The 15267-nt window shown below is 38.0% G+C and overlaps 1 protein-coding gene across 6 annotated transcripts in view; it reads right to left on the bottom strand.

Moving 5' to 3' along the window:
• Positions 1-15267, bottom strand: part of ANO4 (anoctamin 4) — a 404256-nt gene that overhangs the window by 197555 nt on the left and 191434 nt on the right. For 5 of the 6 annotated variants that reach the window (XM_038558801.1, XM_038558802.1, XM_038558799.1 and 2 more), the window contains one exon: positions 13048-13152. The exons of the other annotated variant lie outside the window; for it this stretch is intronic. In XM_038558801.1, coding sequence (XP_038414729.1) covers positions 13048-13152 — 105 coding nt within the window. The remainder of the gene's footprint in view (positions 1-13047; positions 13153-15267) is intronic. 6 annotated transcript variants of the gene reach the window in all.

Here is a 15267-nt window from a genome sequence, read left to right as displayed (position 1 = left end):
AAAACCAAAATAAATACGTTACAAGTGGGGTTAAGAATCTGGGATCTTGAAAACAATACCAAAATAGAAAATATCTCCCTGTGGCCTCATATTTTTTCATTGTTTCAATTACACCTTGAATGATAAGTATATTATTTCCTAAGGAGAAAAGGATGTGAGATGTAAAGCATGTTTGATCAAACAGTCTTGATTAGGCAAAATCCAGGACAATGTGAAGCAAAGTATCTCCATAATATAAATATAATTTGCCTTCCATGATAAGAAGAGGTGTTGCATTTTAGTTTTCCTTCACATACTTGTTTAGCATAAAGTACTTTCACTCAAGTCTTCTAAGAACTCATTAACTGTGTTAGACATAAACTTTTAAAATTTTATGATTTTATTCTTCATGAAAATGCCATACAACTTGCTAAGTGAACCCATGTGTGCGCCAACTGCAAGGTTGGGTAAGAGCTGTAATTTTCTTCCTTTGTTACTTCCCAAGGTCTAATAAAGAAAACCTCATACAGTAACAAAGCAGGCAGTTGGGTTTTCTGCATTTCTTCTTTCTCTAATCATGAACTGAAATCATGAAGTTACCCATTTAGGGGGTTTCCAAAGAGACTGTTGATGCCAATATACAGAGCCCTATGTATCAGAGCTCCAGATAAAGTCTATCACGTTCAAATGCATAGTGCCTTGCAGCATACCACAAATGACAGTTCAGTACTTGTAGCTGCAGATACATAGTGCCAGGTACAGGACGCTTCCTTAGCTACTCAAATTACAGACCAACATTGAAGTTACTTTTTCCTTTGATGCTTTAAAAATCTCTAAAGGTTTTTAACCCACCCTAAGCTGCTGCGCAGAATAATCTGTAGATGATATGGTACTATTTATATGTTACATACAGGAGTATTCATCCTTTCATTCAAAAAATTTTTAGAGATATGCACAGAGTTGTGTGATAGCTACACCCTGATGAATGAAAATGACAGGTCTTCCTGCCCTTGTGGGGTTAAGTAAACAAAACAAATAGTCATAGAATTATAAATTGCATTGAGTGCTATAAAGAAAAGAAAAGTTTGGATATAGAGAGAATAGAAATCATTTACTTAGATGACAGGTTCTAAAGCTACATCTAAATGTGTGACTTTAGGCAATTCATTTAACTTCTAAGTTCTTCTATAAAATAGAATAGGCATGGCAATAAAAATTAACATTTACTGCTTACTGTGATAGGCTGCTGATTCATGGCCCCCAAAGGTGATCTAAGTCCTGGAACATGTGAATATGTTACCTTCTATGGTAAAAAGGACTCTGTAGACATAATTAATTCAAGATTCTTAAAATGGGAGATTATTTTGGATTATATGAGTGGGCCCAATATAATTAAAAGGGAGGCAACAGGGTCAGAATCAGAGAGACAGATTAGAAGATGCTATGATAATTGGCTTTGAAAACAGAGGATAGAGCCATCAATCAAGGAATGCAGATGCCCTATAAAGTAGAGAAAGACAAGTAAACAGATTCTCCCCTAGGCCTGCAGAAGGAACAGTCTCACTGGTACCTTGATGACTTCCGACCTCCAGAACTGTAAGAAAATAAATCTGTGTTAAGTCAACAAGTTTGTTGTTAAATTGTGATAGCAGCAGAAGTAAATTAATACACTTACTACATGTTTTTAGGCTCTGCAGCTCCAAGGGAAAACACATTATGGTCTTTTCATACAAATGGGATTTAGGAGCACCTATGCTGTGCCAGGAACTCAAGAAAAGGAATAGTTTTGAGAGAGCACAGTATGTCGTGTTGTGGGGGATGTCAAGAGGAAAGTTAACTTCCCTGACAACCCTAAATAAACTGCCCCTCATCCAGTTATTCTCAATCCCCCCCACCACTACTCATTTCTTCACAGCACTTATCACAAACTGTAATTCAACTCTATATTCATTTGTTTATACTGTGTCCTGGGTATTTACCCTATGAGAATATAAGTTCCATAAGAACAGAGACCTTGTCTGTCTTTTTTTTTTTTTTTAATTTATTTTTTTTTTGGTGTTCAATTTACTAACATACAGAATAACACCCAGTGCCCGTCACCCATTCACTCCCACCCCCCGCCCTCCTCCCCTTCTACCACCCCTAGTTCGTTTCCCAGAGTTAGCAGTCTTTACGACCTTGTCTGTCTTGACATGTGTACAGAGGTCCTGGCACAGCCCTCAACATACATTTGTTTAATGACAGAATGATGATCTCAAGGTGGACATGGTCTAATGATGTCTGAGAGCCTCCTCTTCTCCAATAGCCTATGGTTCTAAGACCTTGCACATACATTTTTCCTAATGCATTTCTTATTCACAAGCCAGGAGATCCACAATTTCAGGTAGATACTAATTTTTAGTAGACAGTGATTCAATTTCAAGTAGATATTGATAAGACTTGAACAGAAGGATAAAAATATTTCAACAACATAGACCTGATTACTATTCTAAACCCCACCACTTAGCTGTGTGAACTTGTGCTCCCATTTCCTCACTGGTGAAACATATGGAAAACTCTCTCATGGCGGCTAAGAGGATTCCATGAGATCATATGTATGTTAGTCTGACACACGGCAGATCTGCAGGAAATGCTGGTTTATTGATTTTAGGCACTGGGACTTAAGTTAGCATTTGAGCCTTATCAACACAAGATAGCAGAAGAGGTGAGGCATTTACAAATTGGAACAGTGGTTATGAGGGGGTGGATTGGGGTAAGGTGTGAAATAAAAAAACGAAAGAGCACACTGAGATTCATGTTTAAGTGACTGACTGGCTCACCCTCAGGACAAACTCTTGAATATCCATCATCCATCAGTGAGAATTGCCCCTTCGCTTTTGCTAAGGACAGAAAATTACCAGAACATCTTCTACCAGCATCACCCTCTGGTGTTGGTACAATCGGTTCAACAAGCCCTATATATTCTGGGGTTCCCAACTGGACCATGTTGCCACCCTGGAGATATATGGCATTGTCCAGAGACACTTTTTATTATCATGGCTAAGGAGAGGGGGTAATGCTAACATCCAGTGGGTAGAGACCAAGGATACTGCTAAACATCCTACAAGGTACAGAATAGCCCTCTCCAAGAGTTATCTAACCCAAAACATCAATAGTGTTGAGCCTGAAAAATTGTGTTCTACATTAAAGACCCAACTATTTGATTCTAGAGGGACCAGCTAACTTGGAAAAGGAAGAGAAGCCCTTTGTTTCCCCTACACCTGCCCATCAGTATTATTGTCTGGAAGTTGTTAGGGGGCTAATGTTACCTAAGTGCTCAAGGGAAATCAGGTTGTTGTGCAACCTGATTTTTAGAGAATTAAGTGATATTAAGGCACCATTATCACCTGTCAGCCTCTCAAGAGCCTGAGCAGGGATTAAAGACGCTTATCTGTCAAAAAATGTTCAGCTGAACACAGGATCAGTAAGAAGACTATAGAACAGGTAGCAATTATACAGAGAGAAGAAACATGTACCCTTATCAATACTCCACTATTGTTACTGACAGAGCAGCTTTACAAGTGAAGTTTTAGAAACCATGTACAATATCCTTGGATGCAAACTTACATCATTTCTTTAAGGAGAAAAATAGCCCCAACTTCCAAAATTAATCAATTTTTAAAAATCTGTTTATACAACCAGTACTTGGTGGGTGCCTACCTTACCTGGACCCTATGCTGGGCTATATCAAGTACTGGACGCGGCAGCCATGGCCCCTGTCCTCACAGAGCTCACCATCAGTGACCGTGGCAGTGGGGCCTCTCCATCCAGGGCATGGATATGACAAAGATCCTCTACATACAAACAAGGTTACTTTTAATGGATCCCCTCACTTTCATCATACTTCTCCCCTCCCCAAAATGTTTGATAATTATCTGCTTAGTAGAATTCTGCTATTACGTCCATTAAATAAGAAAGAACCAAATGTTCTGAGGAGTTAATTAAGAATGACAAGAGGAGAAGGACCCCTGGGTGGTTTAGTCAACTAACTGTCCAACTCTTGGTTTCAGCTCATGAATCTCAGGGTTGGGAGATCAAGCCTGGTGTTAAGCGGCCATGTCGAGCTCCTCACCTCAAGCTCCTTACTCAGTGCAGTCTCTGCTTCAGATTCTTTCCCTCTCCCTCTGTCTCTCCTCTGTCCCTTTCATTCATAAACAAACAAATAAATAAATAAAATCTAAAAAAAAAACAACAACCCAAAACAAAAAAAAGAATGACAAGAGGAAAGAGAATGCAAAAGTTCCATGCAACCCAGAAACAGACCTGCACTGCATAAACTTGGGAAGGGCTATGTGAACAGAATTGGGAACGTGAGTGGCAACAGGTAGATGCCGTACATTTGGAAAGCAAGAAAGAGGCTCAAATGATTCTCCTTCACAAAAAAAAAAAAAAAAAAAAAAAAAAAAAAAACCCACAACCCCCCCCCCAAAAAAAAACAAAAAACAAACCCAAAACAGGCACTCAGCCTAAGAAGACCAGGGAACAAAACAGTAAAGACTTACATATAACAGCTACACAAGACTCAAGAACCTCAAATTGCCTGGGAGACCAAAAATCTGGTCAAGTCTGAGTAAAACTCAAACTCAGCATAGGGAAGTGATTTCTGTAGGCTAACTTGTTATACCATTCCAGAACAGAGACAGAGCAGAGAAATCAGAGGGCTATGAGGCAAGTAGATCCTGATGCTCTTTACGTGATGGGAAGGCAAATTTACCTCAACAGTACTGAATATGCTCATTAAATATTGGTGATTATTTATTTAGTGAAAATCATTTGGATTATTAGCCATTATTCATTCACCAGGGGGGAAAAGGTCACAAATATGTTTCAAGGGCTCAAATAAACAAGTTAAGTATCTTCTGACATTTGTTTACAGAGCCAGTATTTAGGTTAGCTGCTAGAGGTACAGACATGAACAAGACAAGTGTGGATGAAATCGAATCAGTGCCACAAAGGCAAGGAAAACAAAAAGTGTGTCTTTTAGAGAGATACCAAAAAATCAAAAAGCTCAACTCACTGCTTTTTTAACTCTATTCCTCAAATGCAGGAGAAAAACCCCACACCGGCATTATAGTACAGGAATACTTACATCTCAATATTTTCTAATGCAGAGAAAATAAAGTGAAATATTAGGCCACTGAAGACAACACGAGAGGACCGTGTAGTGTAATCCAGGTATCTATATTTGTCCTCCAGAGGGCCAGTTCATTTTACTATTTTTGTCCCGAGTTCCCAATTATTACATCTGATATTCAGAATTCTGAAGATATTGCATATTGACCTCAAAGCCTCATTACAAAACATGAAAAAAAGAACACCTTCAGCAATAATTTAGAATGGAAAAAATGGCTTGTTTAAATCTTAATTTGAACATTTAGCTAGCTGTTTTATAACAAGCTCATCTTTACATCTAGCCCTAGGGTCTTTTCTAGGTGAAGGCCCAAAGCAGTTCTAAAATTGACATAAGGACTGGCAAATAGGAGGTGCTCAGTGCCCATTTTTAAGTAAATAAAAACTAGTTATAAGATTCTATCCATTTTTTTCTCCATTCTAGTTATCTTAGTGCAATTGCTTGAAAGTATCTGTTTCTCTCTCAGAGATTGAATATGAAGAAGTGGGAAAGAAGACACTAAGCAGGGCACTCACTACATTGTATTGAGGACTTTCAGGTCTGTTTTCCCTTTTTGCCCTCAAAATACCTTAGGCAAGGGGATTATGAGTAAGAAGCCATGTTCAGAGACACTATGTAAGTAAGTGTCTCTCACACAGCTAGTAAGTGACAGAGATGAAATCTAACCGAGTTCTTACCCTTAAATCCATGTTGTTTCTAACTGGCTCCTTATTTCTGTGGAAAGCATCCTACTGTTCTTAAATCATGTTTGGCTTGGGGTGCGTGGGTGACTCAGCCCATTAAGCATCCAACTCTTGGTTTCCGTTCAGGTCATGGCCTTGGGGTCCTGGGATAGAGCCCTGTGTTGGGCTCCCTGCTCAGTGGGTCTGTTTCCCCCTTCTCCCTTTGCCCCTCCCGCCCTCTTCCTCGCTACTCATGCACTTGCTCGTGCTCTCTCTCTCTCTCTCTCTCAAATAAATAAATCTAAAAAAAAAAAAAAGCCATGTTTGGCTTTCAAGCACAGAAGTCCTTTAACTGTCATCCAACTATATTGTCATCATTTTAATATTTATCTGAATAAACCTAGACTTTACATCTGTCACTGAACAAGTCTGACACTTTAAAAAATTTAATATATCAAATGAAATGTTTTTAGAAATTCAGAGAAACACACAGACTCAGCACAGCTTTGAGGACCTTAGGCTGGAATTTTAAAGACCACACACTAAACATTTGTATGATACCAGCAAGCCTAGGACTCTGCTCAATATGCTTCAAATGAATCTTATAACGTCCCTAAGGCAGACACTGTTTGGTTTACCAATGAGAGGAAAAAAAAGGGCCTAATTTGGAAAACTCCAAATAAAGTAATTGGAAAAGACATAGATCCTCCTTTAGCTAGTTTTATTCCTTTCCAAAGGCCAGTGGCTTTCCAAGTGTGTTTCCTGTAACCCCAAAATCCTTTTGGAGGAGCTTCAGGGGCCACCGAATGGACAAAGAGGAAATTGAGTGGGCTATGCCCTCTACCCCCAGCTACTCCCAAACAACTCAGTCACCTGCTTTAAAGTTTGGAAACCTCTGCATTACAGCAACAATTAAATGGCTGTACTAACACCTCTCCAAAGAAAACCCAGGGAAAGAAAGCTAGGGTTCTAATTGTTATAGATACGAAAGTAAGCATTTTTTTCCTGCCATGGGCAGTTTACTTGAAATACTTTATTTTTTTTAATTTTTATTTATTTATGATAGTAACAGAGAGAGAGAGAGAGAGAGGCAGAGACATAGGCAGAGGGAGAAGCAGGCTCCATGCACTGGGAGCCTGACGTGGGATTCGATCCCGGGTCTCCAGGATCACGCCCTGGGCCAAAGGCAGGTGCCAAACCACTGCGCTACCCAGAGATTCCCTTGAAATACTTTAAAATTTAAAATATATCTTCGCAAAAAAAAAAGAAAAAAGAAAGAAGTTATAACATTTTTTAAAAATGTGGTTATTAAAAAATTTTCATTGGCATTTCCTGGCTCAGTAATAGTACCATTTATTAAAAAAAAAAACATAGACAATAGCATGGGGCACCCACAGGACAGTCTGTTACAGGGCAAACATCACTGACTTGTTCCTGGGACAGCATGTCCTATGGACTCTTCTTATGAAGAGTTTTTCTTTCTACTACTTCATTCTAAAGAAAAGGACAGAGACCTTGATTACTTCTATAACAAGGCAGATAATAATGGTACCTCTTATGACCTGAGAATGATACTTAGAAAAGAACCAAGTACCTAATTCAAGCTTTGCTCAATAGCCTTGGTTACCTTTTCACCATGTGAAATGAAGCCAATGATATTCTGCATCAAAGGTCTCAGATTCTCCTGACCATAGCTTGTTCTCCTTCTTTGGAAAGAATATGGATTCAGACAAGCTTTAACGTCTTTATCTTTTTGGTGAGAATAATACAATGTACCACATAGGATTGTTGAGAGGAATGACAAGGTACAGCCAACATTTATGCAGTACTTGCCATTTGCCAGGCACCATACTGAGGGCTTTACTAGATTTACTAGATTTACTCTAACTATGCCCCCCTCTATCAGATGTGGAAATTAAGGCAAATAGAGTTCAAGACTAAATATAATAATATGTGTAAAAGGTCAACCACAGAGTTGTCAGGCAAGATTATGTGTTCAATATATGTCAGCACCTCCCTCTTCCCCATCTTCCCCTTTGAAAAAGCATGACCATATGGATTAAAAATAAAATTGGAAATCAGGGCTCAAGAAATTGGATTCAAAATGACTCACTGGATGTCATTGAGAAATGACTCAGTCTCCACAGGCACAGAAGCACAAGAATGCCACCAGTGCAGGAACGGCACTGCATTTATATAGACACATATATAAGTACAGAGGGTCAGACTACAGGATAGCAATGATCCTTCCAGGATCCATGTTCCTATTTCAAACACTTTGCTTTTTGCTCTCTCTCCTTCATTAGGACCTAAGGGACTACATAACACAATAACGTGCCATGGTATGAGTGCCATGTGAGAGTCTCCACAGTCTATATCTATATATATTAGATATCAAGAAAAGAAAAACTAAGGACAAAGCAGGAGGGGTGATGGGTGACAAAAAATGGGGGGAGGGGAGAGGAATGATCTCTAGAAAAGGCTGGACACTGTTAATAATTTAAAGCAAGAATTGAAAGGTTGAGTATAACCTTTGAATGATATCTTTCTTATTGGTTTGCTAATATAATAAATGCCCATACACATACACACAATCACCTGCTTCATGCACCATAGAGCTTCAAATTCTCAATCTAATTTTAGAATGAAATATTTCTAAATGTCTACTTCACAAAAATGTCCAGATTTTTAAAATTGGGTGACTAAAAAAAAAGCAGAATATTTTTAATTGATATTATAGTACATAATATAGTAGGCACTAAAATCCTTGGACTGTTAGAGGGTATGAACCTTACTAGGCAAACTTAAGAGTAGGAATTGACCTCATGACCTCGTCATCATTACATCAAGTTAAATCTGTCTCTAAGTCCCCACTCCAATGGGCCTGGGAGACCATTTAATTCCAGTTATTGCCTGCCAACATCCTCACCCCTCTACCTCACCTATGCAGGACTGTAAAAGGTTATGGAGGTTTTATAAACAGCAGAATATTTGAGACCACTCAGATCTCCAAGTCACACTACTACTGCTGAGCCACCCACTTTACAAGTCTAGAATAGAATTCACTCCTTCATTTGGGGAATATAAATAATAGTGAAAGGGAATAGAGGGGAAGGGAGAAGAAATGGGTAGGAAATATCAGAAAGGGAGACAGAACATGGAAGACTCCTAACTCTGGGAAACGAACTAGGGGTGGTGGAAGGGGAGGAGGGCAAGGGGTGGGGGTGACTGGGCGGCGGGCACTGAGGGGGGCACTTGACGGGATGAGCACTGGGTGTTATTCTGTATGTTGGCAAATTGAACACCAATAAAAAATAAACTTATTATTAAAATAAATAAATAAATAAAATAAAAAATGAAAAAAAAAATTCAAGTGGAAAAAAAAAAAGAATTCACTCCTTCACTCGTTCATTAACAAAATTTGTTGAGCAACTACTATACCCAATACTCTGCTTAAGGTACTTGAGATACAACAAAGGAACCAGAAGATGAAGCTGCCACCTTCCCAGAGCCCCCAAAGTGCCCTGAATTATGGAAGATCTGCTCCTTCCTCTGGCTGGAGAATCTTAGCCAAGGCTGGCAGTTCAGGTGGCTCAGGTGCAGGCTCCCGACCAGTCATCTCTCTTTTCTCCACCACCCACAGGAAGCCATGCTACCACTGCAGGACAATCTAAGGGCCCTGGACAAGAAATTCCTTTTCTCCCTCTGTCTCTCTATGTGGCTGTCTCTGTGTGTATGTTGGTCTTTACTAAGCATTAGCCACTCAGAAGCCTGGGCTTTCAGAAACAGAAGCCCTGAACTTCAGGCAACACAGAGCTCTACTGAAACAAAGGAGTTCAGGGGACCTAGTTGCCATCTTGAAATGGGGAACAGAGCGGCGGGGGGGGGGGGGGGGGGGGAAGTACATCAAGGAAAACACAACACACACACACACAGCCTTACATTATACGGCTATATATAAATGCTTTCCTCAAAGCAATCAAGTTGTTTTCATTTTGAACCACAGAACAAATGTGATCTGTGTTTTAATTTCTTTTGAGCTGAACTGTGCACCAAGATGTTCACCATCACGTTAAAATACTATGTGTAACATAGTGCCTGCCTAGTACATGACAGGTGAGATGGATAGATGGATGAATGGATAAAATAACTCTTTCCTTCCTTACAAGCTATACAACTGTTATGAGGGAAGCCAAGAAACAATTTTTGGATGGCCAGCTACTATAGGACTTACTCTTTTAAACAGATGAAGCCATTGTTAGGGCATAAGCACCAGAGAAGAAAATGTAAACATATTTTTCAATGTAGAAGCATGAGTAAGAATTCTTGCATCAACACATAACAAAATATTAAAAAAAAAACTCCAGAGTAGTTCATTTTTTCTAATCATTTTTATTTAATTTTTCATTTTCAAAACAAGGGCCAACATACGATTAAATACTGACTATCGAATATTAACCATATAGCTCTGGGGAGGCATAACCAGTTTTTTACCTTTAAAATGGAGAAAACAGAAACTACTATTGTTTGTAGGGTTGTTTTAAGAATGAAAAGAGGTAGTATGGGGGCACATGGGTGGCTTAGATGGTTAAGTATCTGCCTTTGGTTCAGGTCATGATCTCAGGGTCTGGGATTGAGCCCCGCATCTGGCTTCCTTCTTAGTGGGTAACCTGCTTCTCCTTCTGCCCTTCCTCCTGCTCATGTGTGTGCGCGCGCTCTCTCTCTCCCTCTCTCTCTCTCTCAATTAAATAAAACTTAATTTGAAAAGAAAAGAATATGGAAGAGCACTTACCAATAATGGCTGGACTACCTTAGACACTCAAAAAATGTTTCAAATTCTCTCTTCTAGCTTGATCTTAAAGGTCATACATATACGTCCACAAAATTTCAAGAAAATAACGAAAACTTTCTATCTTAACAAAAACGTTTGTAGGAAAGAAGGAATTTCCTTGATGTCCAAATCCTATATATTTTTAAATTTTTGTAAGTTGGTCTCTCAAAGTTTGCTATAAACAATAATCTAAGGTACAGTCCCTTGAAGAACCAAACTATGTATTTTTATACTTAGAAATTTCAATTAACCTGTTAAATATCTGAATCATATTTGGAATGTAGGGTGAAACTGAAGGTAGGTAAATGGCCTAAATCTTTCCTACCAGAAATGACTCGGGCCATGTAGGCAGCTTCCCAAACCTATAGAGCATAAAACTTATTTTTTTTAATTTTTTATTTATTTGTGATAGTCACAGAGAGAGAGAGAGAATGAGGCAGAGACACAGGCAGAGGGAGAAGCAGGCTCTATGCACCGGGAGCCCGACATGGGATTCGATCCCGGGTCTCCAGGATCGCGCCCTGGGCCAAAGGCAGGCGCCAAACCACTGCGCCACCCAGGAATCCCTAAAACTTATTTTTTTAACAAGAAAATAGATTAGTTCCAAAGTATTAGAAAATTCTTAAACCTATAAAAAGTTGGGCAGCCCCAGTGGTGCAGTGGTTTGGCGCCACCTGCAGCCAGGGGTGTGATCTGGGGACCCAGGATCAAGTCCCATGTCGGGCTCCCTGCGTGGAGCTTGCTTCTCCCTCTGCCTGTCTCTCTCACTCCTTCTCTCTCTCTCTGTGTCTCTATGAATAAATAAATAAAATATTTTTTAAAAACCTATAAAAAGTTGATTTGCACTTTAAGTATATTTCCCTTTTCTTATTTTAAAATTTAAATATAATTCATAAACTTCTAAAGAACTCACTCACCATTCTAAACAATAAATGTTATCATATATGAATGTGCCTTTAGTAAGATATGCTAACATAATTTACTATAAAAAATAACTTCCTGAACATTTAATTCATTTTGATATAAGTTCATGAAGCCCTAAAAAATTTTAAGTTCATCTCCCACACTTACATAGAAGCCAACTTTTATCATTTATTAAAATTTTTAAAAAATCCTTTCAATACTATATAATCTATCATCTTTCAAATCAGATGAGGTAATTACAGAATTTTATAACTTTCCATGAAAAAATTATTTTCTCTTCAATGTCTATTAATTGGATTTTTAATCTCCTGGGGAGATTTTTTTCTCTGTTATTCATTAACTTAATATGAAGGGATTGCCCAAGCAGAACGAATAGCTGGTCCTCTTGTATTTTTCATTAAAAATATTTCTTTTAGAACCAGCCTCATCTTCAATTTCAGGATCCTTCCCCTTGATGTGTTTAAACCTCATACTGAGCACATTCAGAAAGAAATTAAATGAGGGATAGGAGACCCTCCATTCCTTCCTGGTCTCCATTCTTGATCATATTACCTTGGTATGTAACTTCTCCCACCCTCAGTTGTCCTACCTATAAAGTGAAAGCATTAATTATCTCAGAAGGTCAGGAAGGCAGTCTGATGACAAAAGGGAATAACTGTTATGGAAATCCCTAAAGTTGTTCATTAAAAATTTAGTATAGAAATACAGTGTCACAAAACCAAAAGTAGCAAAAAATTACAGTGGTTCTTCCTGCAGTGCTCTTCAGATCTAACCCCTTCGAGTGCAATACTGTAGAATACTACTTGATCTTAAAAGAGTATTACTATCTAGTATTAGAGCTCTAATAATAAAACACGAATGTGAATGACTTAGTCTATGATACCACCTCATCCATCCTCAATGCTAAATCTACAATTAGAGTAAATGTATTGATTATGACAAAATTCTTAGTAAAAACTATAAAACAAAGTAATGTAAGAAGAGAAAACAATGAAAATGCTTAGAAGACAGAAGTCACTTCTGGTTCACAGCCCATCATCAGTGACTCAAGACACCATTTTCGAGAATAAAGGTTTTATTTTAGGTTAGTATCAACATTTAGTTCTTACTACTCATATCTGAGCAAAGGAATAATATTCTAGTAATAGTATTCTCAAAAATTCTTTATTTGATCATGATTAATCAAGAAACCTAAAATATTATAGTACCTAGTGATTTATAAATATTACAATATTCTAAATATAGAACTCTAGTTCTTCCATCAGGCTTATTCAAAGACCCCAATACTATGTGGCTCAGTTTCACAAATTAAATCTTCATTTCACTAACCATCTCTTCTGGTCTCAAAATTATTTTACACAGTATCCCTCTTAAGACATTTTTTTAAGCTTGTCATTTAAGGTTTCTAGTTTTATTAACCCTCCCAAATATTAGAATAGTTTCTCCTTTCACGGTCAAATTAAAATTTGAGTGAAACTTACTTTCTTGTATTGCATTAAGAATCTCTGAAAAGTCCACATCACTCTTTGGGCCGTCAGGTAGTATTTGCATATCCAGCTGGTAGCCTTGCAAATCCACACCTCCTTCTAAAGAAATGAAAGATATTCATGGAGTTTGCACTGGTTATCAGAGAGCCCAGCATTAGGGTCCCAAAGAGAAGCAATGTCAAAATCTAAAATGAACAGTCAGCTGATTTGCCAATGATCCTCCCTTTTGGAAAAATGACTTTTCAAAAAAAAAATGAGAAACATTACCAGCCATTTGCTCCTTATGGGACCAAAAAGGTTTAATTGTATTTCCAATGTAAAAATAAGGCAATTACTTTATTAAAATACCACACACTTCATACTATTTACTGACGACTTCCTAGGTGAAGAATAAAACATGTTAGCCTCCAGCCAAGGACATTTAACATTCTCAGCTTCATATTGGCGAAAAAGTGACATTCAACAAATATACTTTATATAATCTCTAAAATTATAATAATTCATTCTTAGAAAAGGATTTAATATTCTTGCTATCACAGGAAAAAAGGTATCATTTTTCCCATCACAGTTTTGGACTTCCCTGCTACTTCATTTATTTCTCAGTTACACCAGGACACTTTTATTTATTCTGTGATGTAATTTAACCTCTTATATTTGATTTGTCTGATGTATTTCTGGTGTATTCTAAAGAGGGTTTTTTTTTTTAATGCTGTTCCACACACCTATAGAACATTTAAGGACGTCAAAGTCACCAAGATATCAAAAAGTAGTTTTATCACTACCAATAATAAACCTTTAAATGCTTCTTAAGGGATCCCTGGGTGGCGCAGAGGTTTGGCGCCTGCCTTTGGCCCAGGGCGCAATCCTGGAGACCTGGTGCATGGAGCCTGCTTCTCCCTCTGCCTCTCTCTCTCTCTCTCTCTCTCTCTCTCTCTCTCTCTCTGTGACTATCATAAATAAATAAAAATTAAAAAAAAAGAATGTTTAAAAAAATAAATAAATGCGTCTTAATATAGTCACTAAGAACATTTCCAATTCTGAGGAGTCTGGAAAGGCTAAAAAGCCAGTGCTAAAATAAAAAGATGGCCTAATGAATAGAGTGGGGCATGCCCTAGCTTTTAATGTTTTTGTAGAAATAATTATTTCATAAGCCCAGAAATTATTCTTAGCCTTGAATAAATTTCAGTTACATCCCTAAAACTCAAAAGAATATGACACAGTCACTATCATATAAGAATACTGATTCAAGAAGGGACATGGACACAAGTAACCTAATATAATAGAAAGTGAAGCTTCAGAAGGGCAGGAACTTTTACCTGCATGCACCTAATACCTAGAACAGTACCTAACCCTGAGTAGGCCCTCAACAAATGTAGGCTGAATGAATGACTACAGCTACGTGATAATTATAAAACAACGGCCCATGGAGCTTCAAGGAAAGCTATAAGCCCAGATTCTGGAGTCCTGCAAACCAGCATTGAAATTCTTATTAGAAAACACTGAATCTCTCTAAATCTTGGTTTCCTCCTCTATAAAATAGGGGTGATAATAATAGTCTCACAGAATAGCCATGAAGACTAAATGAGATAATGCATGAGAAGCTCTTAGCTGTCAAATGCTCAGTGCTCAGTAAATGGAAGCCATTACTATTCATCCATACTAATGTATTAAAGGAACATTGACATTTATATAGAAACCAGCTACTGAATAATGAGAAGGAAACCACAAGTCTGTTCTTTGGGACACCAGCATGCATTTCAGTGACTGTCAAGCACTGCAGGCACAGTGAACTTCTTAAATGCATGCACGTGGTGAAATTAACTGTTGAGACTAAGCTTCTCAACAGGAATTAAAATGGGTTATTTGGTTTTTCCCTCAGAATAAGTAGGGAGAAGTTCTGCTGCTTCTCAACCTCTGCTATGGGTAGCTGCCTTTGTTCTGTTCAATAACCAAAGACCTCATAATAGCAAAGACAAAAGATAAATAAGAATATTCAATACCACCTAAAGGCTGGCTCTGGGCTATGCACTCTATCATCTCATTTAGTCTCTACTTTTGAAAAGAAGGTGCCACAAGAAAGAATAATTTGTCCAAAGTCACACATATACTCAGTTGTAAAGATGCAACATCAATCTGGGCTCCTGCCAGTCTTAAATACCCCCCATATCAAAGCAGTTACAAATACAGGCTGTTAGAAATAAGAGAAATGGATTT

Source organism: Canis lupus, chromosome 15 (genome assembly GCF_011100685.1).
Source record: "Canis lupus familiaris isolate Mischka breed German Shepherd chromosome 15, alternate assembly UU_Cfam_GSD_1.0, whole genome shotgun sequence".
Lineage (NCBI taxonomy): Eukaryota > Metazoa > Chordata > Mammalia > Carnivora > Canidae > Canis > Canis lupus.
The sequence above is the reverse complement of the archived record's forward strand: the minus strand, read 5'-3'. Positions and strand labels throughout refer to the sequence as shown.